We start from the raw sequence: 10,373 nt of genomic DNA, 5'->3' as shown, positions 1-10,373 counted from the left end.
ACACAAACATTAAAAGCATGTAGTTATACTAAAGACAAAACAAATCATAACTAAATACTATTATTCGATACTATTTTCATAAGATATGTATATTTGTGTTTAAGTGTATAGTTGTTGTATTCTATAGAGTAAAAACTGTGCTTATATTTTAGTCAGTCAGAATCACTGTGATGCTGCAAACTGGTGATTTTTATTTTTGTAACTATTTTTTTGTGAACAATCTCAAATCAATATCGTTTGTCTGCTTCAAGCATCGGCAGAGAAAATGATTCTCATGATTCTCTGAGAGGCTGAAAAGACCTGGAACATTGAGAGAGAGAGAGAGAGAGAGAGAGAGAGAGAGAGAGAGAGAGAGAAAGCGAGAGAGAGAAAAATAGAGACTTTTGACTTTTCATGAAATAAACATAATAAATAACACTTTGATCATGTCATATTTTATAAAAGAAAACTACATGTCACACACACACATGGAATTTAAAAATGAAGGACCAGTGAACCGTCCTCCTCTATTGAACATAGAACCTGTACAGACCAGAGATTTCCAGGAAGACCAGGCTCAGACCCTGAGCTCCACTGACCCATAAAAAAACCTCACTCTTCTCCCAGTCTTTATATACAGTCACTGATTATCTTTATATACAATATATTTATTTCAATGTGTTTAACTTAGTGTGGAACTAAATCAATTTGTGACGTGAATCCAGGAACTTTAAGATCATAAACAAACATCTACACAGAATGTGGTTCTACACACATGGAGACACACTGAGGGACAAAGGTGGACAATAATAAAGACAAACTTAAACACACTGTATGTGAATCTTTATAGAGGGGTTATATATTCTGCTTGTGTTGTGTCATTTCAATAAACACATTCTTCATGTGAATAAACACAATCGGGGCACGAAGGTTGCTGGTTTGAATCCGGTTCAGATGGGTCTTCCTGTGTGGAGTCTGCATGTTCTCCCCGTGTTTTCTCCAGGTGCTCCGGCTTCATCTCACAGACACATGCAGATTAGGGGTTGTGTAGATTGGAGACTACACACAAGCTGCTGCTGCTTCAGCCTCTGGATCCTCAGGACACAACTCAGCCTCCGTCCACACACACTGTCCTCTTCACACTGTCCTCTTCACACTCACCTTCACATAGACCTCCACCTGTTGAGAGAAGAAGACATCAGTGTCACAGAGACTCACTTCATCAGCTGTGAGTCAGTGATGCAGCTCATCCAGTAGAAAGAGCAGCAGGGACTTCAGTCCTGTTCAGAGGTGGAGCAGCTTCCTCTCTGCTTCATGTTCACGTGTTGGAATGAACACGCTAAGAGCTCAGTGTGTGTCCTCTGCATGTCAAAGTGCAGAGTGCACACCTGAGAGGTGGATTTACTGCTGTTACAGGTGAAGCCATGTTTCACTGTGTGTTGATGAACATCTGCTTCTGACAAACTGGGACCAGAGGAGACAGATGGACCTCAGCAGAGGTTCTGCTCTGTATAAAGAGCTCCTGGTTACCATGTGATGAGGAGAGGCTTCAGTCCCACTGATCTCAGAGCTGTGACAAAGATCCACCTGATCAGTTCTTCACTGATGAAGTGAGAGGACAAACTGTCTCAGATCAGATGAAGACGTCTCTGTCCCTCGTGTGAGGCTGTCAGCTGTGGTCCAGCTTGTGTAAGTTACAGCGCCCCCTGGTGGCATCTGGTAAAAATATATCATGTGACCACGACATAATAACGTGTGAACGAGATAAATAACTCGAGACCACGAGATCTGAATCTGTTGTTTACTAACAAGACAAGTGGAAGACAAGAAGACAAACACTGTCTCACTGTATCTGAGGACACACACTGTCTCACTGTCTCTGAGGACACACACTGTCTCACTGTCTCTGAGGACACACACTGTCTCACTGTCTCTGAGGACACACACTGACTCTGAGGACACACACTGTCTCTGAGGACACACACTGACTCTGAGGACACACACTGTCTCTGAGGACACACACTGTCTCTGAGGACACACACTGACTCTGAGGACACACTTTCTCTGAGGACACACACTGTCTCACTGTCTCTGAGGACACAAACTGTCTCTGAGGACACACATTGTCTCTGAGGACACACACTGTCTCACTGACTCTGAGGACACACACTGTCTCAGGGGAAACACAATGTCTCTGGGGACACACACATGGACCTGTCTCCAGGAAGCTGAGGTCATCTGGTGTTTTGGGGACAGGATGAGTCTGGAGACATTGAGATGTTCTGGGTGAGTTAGAGATCAACTGAACCAACCAGACTTTGATTTAAACTTCCCTTATCCGTCCCTTTAAGGAGAGTGTGCACCACACAACAGTGTAGAGTCACTGTGGTCAGTGGGCGGAGCTTCTATACGGGTTGATCTCCAACTTAACCTGGAGCAGGTTAGCTGTTCATCAGAAGTTACCATGGTGATTGACCTTGTTAAGAAGTGGACGAGCTTCGTAGAACTGAAAAAACTAAACCTGAAGTTAACTTGATCACCACAAATCCTGCTTGGTAGCACAGACCCTGGATCTGTGATACTGACTGTGTTTAGTAACATACTGATGAAAGCAGCGTGGACTGACTCCAACCATCTACTGACCTCAGAATCTCCAGTCGACAGGTTGGACTCTGCTGTAGATCAAGCAGCTCCTTCACTCCTGAGACCTGCAGCCTGTTTCTTCTCAGATCCAGTTCTCTCAGATGAGAGGGGTTTGACCTCAGAGCTGAAGCCAGAGAAGAACAGCTGATCTCTGACAGACTGCAGTGACTCAACCTGGATAAAGAATAAAACTTTGAAGTAAACTGAGTTCATGTGTGAAAATAACAGACACATAATCATTTCACACAGACTCATAACATGGAAGATAAATATGAAATCAGACCAGTTGGACTAAAATGAGTCCTGATTCAGTACAAATAGATTATTTGGACCCGGTCTCTGTCCTGCAGATCAGTTTAGGAAATCCAGAACTAAACTCAGTGTTTTAACAAGTAGCTGAATATTTAAAATGTCACAGATTAATTAATGAATGGATTCAAGTTATGTATGAAGAGGAATTATGTTAAATTAGAATGAAATGATAAATTATGTATAAATGCGTTTTTATAGATATGAGATCTACAAAAGTCAGTCAGTGAACTGACCTCAGAGTCTCCAGTCGACAGGTTGGACTCTGTAGAAAACCACACAGCTCCTTCACTGCTGAGTCCTGCAGGTTGTAGTTGTACCTCAGATCCAGTTCTCTCAGATGAGAGGGGTTTGACCTCAGAGCTGAAGCCAGAGAAGAACAGCTGATCTCTGACAGACTGCACTGATACAACCTGGATAAAGAAATATGAATATTAGAATGTGTCCTCCTGTTGTTGTGGATCGTCATCATGTCAACACAGACTCTCAACATGCTGCTGACCTCAGTCCAGTCTGTGACCTGAAGATAAATATCAGATCAGACATGTTGGACCATTGTTTCATTCATCAGCTTCTTCTCTGTGTGTTGGTCACTGAGCAGGTTTGTGTAATTAAACACTGTTTAAAGTAGAGATGGCTCCTGATGTCACTTCCTGTTTGTTTCTATACTTATCAACTGTCCAACGTGTTTCAATAAGAATGAGTCTTATTTTGAAAACCTGAGGAGGACGAGTGCTCGGCCTCAGTCCACATGTTATTTACTGACACTTTCTTAGTGATCAGGAGCAGGTGAGTGCAGGTGAATGGAGTTGATGAGGTGGACGTGACTGACAGGCTGGGTGAGTGACAGATGACTGAGGGACAGTGAGCAGAGCAGAACTGAGACAATTTAAATAAATAATGACCCAATAAGAAAGAAAGTCTGAAAAGTGAAGAAGGATTTAAGGACCTCAGAGTCTCCAGTCGACAGTTTGGACTCTCCAGTCCAGAACACAGCTCCTTCACTCCTGAATCCTGCAGCTTGTTGAGGCTCAGATCCAGTTCTCTCAGATGTGAGGGGTCTGACTTCAGAGCTGAGGCCACGACTTCACAGTGAGTCTCTGAGAGTTCACAACCACCGAGTCTGTAATTAAAGAAAATATCAAATCTATGAGAATTAAATCAGAAAACACAACATTCATACAAAACGTGATCATGTGACCCTCACCCTGGTAAATCCCCTCTTTGTTACAAACTCCTCAAGAGAATCCTTTCAGATTTGGTTCAAGCGTTCATTCAGACTAACAGAGGAACTCATTAGATTCAGGTGGTCAGAGGTCAAAGGTCAAGGTCACAGAACATGTTCATGACCTCTTGAACATGATGTCTCAAGTCTGTCTTCAGGGGATTTCTTCACATTTTGACTCAAAGATAAACTGATTAGATTTCAGTGGTCAAAGGTCAAAGGTCACAGTGACCTCATATTTTTGTGAAGTCAACATGTCAGGAACCTGGAGGGACGGACACTGCACTGGTTGGTGGTGGAGGACAAACGCAGAGTGGGAACTCTGGTTTCACAAGAAAGAAGAATAAACTATATTTCCTGCTTCTTCAGTTTCAAGGAACCGTCAGTGATTCTCATCCAAACACTGAGTCAGTGATCGTCTCCTCAACCTGTGCTAGCTGTTTGATTAGATATATCAAACAGATATATATATATGTATCTATCTTTATATATATATATAGATAGATACAGTATATACAGCAACCTCCCTTGGACCCCACATGGTCGTTTGTCTGAACCATCAAACTCCAGCACAGTGATCACATTGGATTTCACTCTCCACATCTGATCTAGTTGTTCTCATATGTACATGAGAACAATGAGAATGTATACGTTCATAATAATAATAACTTTATCACAAACACAAACACACACACACACACACACACACACACACACACACACACACACACACACACTGAGTGTATTTGAAGAACGACTCATCTCCACTGATTGAACATGTTATTGATCATGTCTGGACTCACCGAGCCTTCCTGCAGTTCCTCACAGCTGGGATCAGTCTCCGTCGACCCTGGACTGATGTGTTGAACTTCATCAGATCCAACTCATCCAGAACCTCCTCTGACATCTGCAGCATGTAGGCCAGAGCTGAGCAGTGGATCTCAGAGAGTCTCTCCTTTGATCTGTTCTCTGACGTCAGGAACTGTTTCATCTGCTGATGAACTGAGTGGTCGTTCATCTCAGTCAGACAGTGGAAGATGTTGATGCTTCTGTCAGGAGAAATGTCATCACTCTCCATCTTCTTCAGGTTGTTGATGACTCTCTGGATGATCTTTGGATTGTTCCCTGTCCGACCCAGCAGGCCTCCTAAGACTCTCTGGATGATCTTTGGATTGTTCCCTGTCCGACCCAGCAGGCCTCCTAAGACTCTCTGGTTGGACTCCAGACTGAGGCCGTGAAGGAAGCGAACAAACAGGTCCAGATGACCATTTGTACTGGTGAGGGATTTCTTCATGGTTCTCTTCAGGAGGTCATCCAGAGAGAAGGTAGTGTCTGTGTTCCCATATGTTCCCAAGAAGTTCTTGAGTTCTTCTGTGTTCCTCTTGGTGTAACAGTGGAACATGTAGACTGCAGCCAGAAACTCCTGAACGCTCAGATGAACAAAGCAGTAGACTGATTTCTGGAAGATCACACACTCTCTTCTGAAGATCTCAGTACAAACTCCTGAGTACACCGAGGCCTCTGTGACATTAAGACCACACCGCTCCAGGTCTTCTTGGTAGAACATGATGTTTCCTTCCTCCAGATGTTTAAGTGCCAGCCTCCCCAGCTTCAGGAGAACGTCTCTGTCAGTCCTCTTCTTACCGTACTTGTTGTTCTTCCTCTTTGTCTGAACCAGTAGGAAGTGTGAGTACATGTCAGTCAGTGTCTTGGGCAGCTCTCCTCTCTGGTCTGTGGTCAACATGTGCTCCAGAACTGTAGCACTGATCCAGCAGAAGACTGGGATTTGACACATGATGTGGAGGCTCCTGGACGTCTTGATGTGTGAGATGATTCTGCTGCACAGCTCTTCATCACTGAATCTCCTCCTGAAGTACTCCTCCTTCTGGGCCTCAGTGAAGCCTCGTACTTCTGTGACCCTGTCAACACATGCAGGAGGGATCTGATTGGCCGCCGCAGGTCTGGAGGTTATCCAGACGAGAGCTGAGGGAAGCAGATTCCCCCGGATGAGGTTTGTCAGCAGCACGTTGACTGATGACCTCTGTGTGACCTCAGACACAAGCTCCCTGTGGTTGAAGTCCAGAGAAGGTCTGCTTTCATCCAGGCCGTCAAAGATGAACAAAGGTTTACAGACAGCGAGCGTCTCTGCAGTGAGCTTCTGTAACGCTGGATGGAAAACATGGAGCAGCGTGAGAAGACTGTGCTGCTGGTCCTTCACCAGGTTCAGCTCCCTGAACGAAAGCACAGCCAGCAGACCCACATCCTGGTTTTCTAAACCCTCTGCCCAGTCCAGAGTGAACTTCTGCACCGAGAAGGTTTTTCCAACGCCAGCGACTCCGTTGGTCAGGACGACTCTGATGCTGCTCTGCTGGTCAGTGGAGGCTTTAAAGATGTCGTGGACCTTGATGGGAGTGTCCTGGAGGATCTTCATCTTGGAAGCCGTCTCAAGCTGCCTCACCTCATGTTGAGTATTAACCTCTTCACTCTGTCCCTCTGTGATGTAGAGCTCAGTGTAGATCCTGTTGAGGAGGGTTCTACTTCCTGTTTCATCACTTCCTTCAGTCACATGTTCACATCTCCTCCTCACACTGAGCTTATGTTCATCTGAAACCTCCTGCAGACCACGATCTGCTGAAAGACAAGAAACAATGTGAGAGACAGAGAATCTGAGAATCTGCTGATTGTTTTCATCAGATACAGAAAACCCACAGAAAATAAAAGCTTTTTAACTTTGTGCTTTTCTAACGATGTTAAATGTTGATGCTGTATGAAGGAACAAAATAAAACCACATGTGCTGTTGTCAGAAGTGAAGACATCAGCAGACACATGTACAGTGCTGCTCTGACCGGCTGTCTGACCTCCAGCTCCTGTTCTGGATCTTTGTCCACACTGGGGACAGGAGGAGTCTCCTGAAGAACCAGACTGGTCCCAGTATGAGGTGATGCACTGTCTGCAGAACCAGTGTCCACAGCTGGTGGAGACTGGATCCTTCAGGACGTCCTGACACGAAGCACAGCAGGACGACTGCTCCTCCTCAGAAACATGACTCCTCTTCCTCTCCCTGTGAAGACATGTCCTGATAACTCACATGTCACAGTCACAGGTTGTCATCACTTCTGTCAAGGAGGTTTTGTTTTCACCCAGTATGTTTGTGTGTTGGTCGGTTCGTTAGTGGGATTATAAAAAACAACAGATTACCAGTAAACTTGGTGGAAGGTTGTGGTCTGTGAACCAGATCGGGGGGGGGTCCTCTTTCACAGATATGTTCAGAGGACTGATGTTTACCAGTGTGTGGAATTTGGTGGAGATCCAAATCAAAATGAGTCTCTAGTGGATTTCAAAGTGGTTTCATAAGGAGCGTGTTGGTTCTTGGTGGAGGTCTGAGCTCTTTGAGTGATTCTGAGAGATTAGTCACCAACTTCAATGAAGCTGTGTCCTAATGCAGGGGCCACACTAGAGGAAACTAGATCCTCTTCAGAGCAGGTCACAGTAGAAACAGTCTCTTACTCTGTGTGTGAGGGTCCAGGTTCATTACTGAAGTTTAGAGGAGTGTCCATGGACCAGTTACTCTTCAGAGACAGACAGCTGGACCCTGGAGACTCTGCTCTCAGTCTGTGGTCCTGACCTCTGCAAACACAAACATGTTTTTATTCAGAACACATCATTCACTGGTTCATTCTGTGAGGATTCAGTTTGGAGCTTCACATGTTTGTAGCAGGTCTCTTACTTTGTGTGTGAGGGTCCAACTTGCTCTGAAGTGTCCTCGTCCATGTTGCACCGGCTGCGGCTCAGTTGTGGTTCAGGCCACGCTGCTCTTCTAGATATTCAAGGTCTGGTCTATTTCCTTCTGGTTCTGCGCTCAGTTTATAGCAGAACACAGTGAAATGATCTTTCACACCAGTTTCAATGTTTATCTGTTGAAAATGTCACAAACACAAATATTTGCAACACTTCCTGTAGCCTACCCATTTCAAAATAAAAGCACACCAGCGTTTCTGTCGACTGAGTCAATTTATTATTTTTAAATGTTTTATTGTGAAATAGATGCAGGGCTTCATAGTTCGAAGTATTGGTATGTATTTGAGTACACAGGACTACTTAAATACAAGGAAATACAGTGATCACTTCAGAAACCTCAGGAAGGCTGGAGTTACATTAAAAGTAAAAAACTTCAGGTGAAGGACAATAGTCTTACTAATAATCTCTCTCTCTCTCTCTCTCTCTTTCGCTCTCTCTCTCTCTCTCTCTCTCTTGAGCATTTCCTGATCTACACTCAGACAAATCAACCACATTGAAGTGAATTAATACAAGCTTGTAAAAGTTCATGTGTCCTTCAACCACCAGGAAACTCAACATAGTATCATGTTCACGTCATAAAGGCTGGAAATTAATAAATGAATGAGAGCACATCAGTCACAGCTTGAAGCAGCCTCTGTATCTCCACTCAGTTCTATGGCTTTGTGCCCAAATGAAGGTCAAACACAAGATCTTCAACTTTATATTCACTTTAAAACTCACACAAAACCAGTATGAAGTTATGTGTGTGTGTGTGTGTGTTTGTGTGTGCGTGTGCGTGTGCGTGTGTGTGTGTGTACTCACACCTCAGCCAGTGAGTCCAGACCTTTACTGGGATCCACGGTGAAAACACGTTGTGTTATTAAACACTTGATGAACAGATGAAGATAAAAAGTGAAACTGTGAGTTAACTCTGTTAATTAGTCCTTTGAAGGCTCTTTGATCCAGACCTGCTGTTCACATCTGTCTCTGGGATCCGATCACATGACGTCTGTCACCAGGTGTGAACTGACAAACTTAGAGTCATGTGATCAGCAAACGGATGTTAACAGCAGGTGTGAGAGTGAGACAGTGAAACTTTCAGAAAGTTGTGTTCACACTCACCTGCTCACTTTCCTTCCTTCTGCTCATCCAGGTGAAAATGGAGTCTGACCGCTCCCTGTTCTCATGCTCCTCCACCCTGTTGAACCAGTTCACTCTTGAAACCAGTCGAACTGGTTCACAGTTCATGTTTTTTTGTGATGTTATGATGTAGATAACAAACTTAGGATTATGTCTTTAGTGAATAATGGACGGTGTGGGATCATGAATCACTTTCACACTGAGTCCTGACTGGGAGCGTCTCCTGGGACTGAGCCGTACAATGTACAACTCTGGAGTCAAACACGTCTTCATCATGTGAACTCGGTGAAGACGTGTTTCCTTGTGATCGGGCTGATCCGTCTTGTCACGTCATGTCACATCTATACAGTCCTGTCACAGTGTTGGTTTATAGATCTATAGAAATACAGCTGCATTGTGATGCATCATTTGAATGTTGTGTATTTCAAAAACTTGACCACAGCCTTGATCATCTTTTCATTGGATTTATTTGACATGTAAGTTGTCATTTAGTGTTTTATTCACATACAGTATGAAACAAGTTGATCTCAAAACTTATTGGAGAATCGTGACGTTAAAAAACAGTTGGGGGGGCGCTGCTGAGCTTTGATGGAGTAGGACGTGAGTTTGGAGGCTCCTGCCGATTTCGATTTAAAAATGTAATTCATCTGCGCTTTTTGTTCACATACTTGGTCTTGTTTTGCTCATCGGTACTTTTTTGTTGGGAAGTTTAACTCTGAGCTTCCTAATATGTCGGGAAAAAACTCTAAAACCCGCAATTCGATTCAAACGCAACTGCGGCCTGGTCCCCAAGCCGCGACCACGTCCTCAGGTGACCCGTTGGCTCCTGCAGTGGCTGCCTCGACGCACGCTGACCTTGACACCACGGCCCTCAGGCTCGAGTTGCTGGCCTCGCTCAGGAAAGATATTGCTGACATCTTTAAAAAGGAGCTCCAGGATGCTCTCGGTGATGCGTTGACTACTATCAAGCACGACCTGCAAGCAGTGAAGACACAGCTGGCGAATGATAAAGCTGCTACCGATGCTACCATGTCCGAGCTAAAAGGTACGGTCGGGGGGATGGAGCTAGCGCTCACTGAGTGCTCCGATGACATCGCCGAGATGAAAACTACTATCAAGTCCCTCACTGCTAACGTGGCCATGCTGGAGAATAAGTGTGAAGACCTGGAGTCCAGATCACGGCGTAACAATATAAGAATAGTGGGTGTACCGGAGGGTCCCGACACCTGTATCACCTCTGCTGTAGCCGCCTTACTGAAGGATGCGTTCGGGCTGGCAAAGGAGCCAGTTTTGGACCGG

At 44.7% G+C, this 10,373-nt stretch overlaps 1 protein-coding gene across 4 annotated transcripts in view; it reads right to left on the bottom strand.

Moving 5' to 3' along the window:
* Positions 1 to 468: 468 nt before the first annotated feature.
* LOC128443883 (NACHT, LRR and PYD domains-containing protein 12-like) overlaps positions 469 to 10,373 on the bottom strand; it is a 101,169-nt gene continuing 91,264 nt past the window's right edge. For all 4 annotated transcript variants that reach the window (XM_053426085.1, XM_053426086.1, XM_053426087.1 and 1 more), the window contains 4 exons: positions 3,881 to 4,054; positions 3,168 to 3,344; positions 2,623 to 2,796; positions 469 to 1,158 (listed from right to left, as the gene is read on the bottom strand). In XM_053426085.1, the coding sequence (XP_053282060.1) occupies positions 1,143 to 1,158; positions 2,623 to 2,796; positions 3,168 to 3,344; positions 3,881 to 4,054 (541 nt within the window). In that variant the 3' untranslated portion in view covers positions 469 to 1,142. The remainder of the gene's footprint in view (positions 1,159 to 2,622; positions 2,797 to 3,167; positions 3,345 to 3,880; positions 4,055 to 10,373) is intronic.

This window comes from Pleuronectes platessa, chromosome 7 (genome assembly GCF_947347685.1).
Source record: "Pleuronectes platessa chromosome 7, fPlePla1.1, whole genome shotgun sequence".
Taxonomy (NCBI): Eukaryota; Metazoa; Chordata; class Actinopteri; order Pleuronectiformes; family Pleuronectidae; genus Pleuronectes; species Pleuronectes platessa.
The sequence above is the reverse complement of the archived record's forward strand: the minus strand, read 5'-3'. Positions and strand labels throughout refer to the sequence as shown.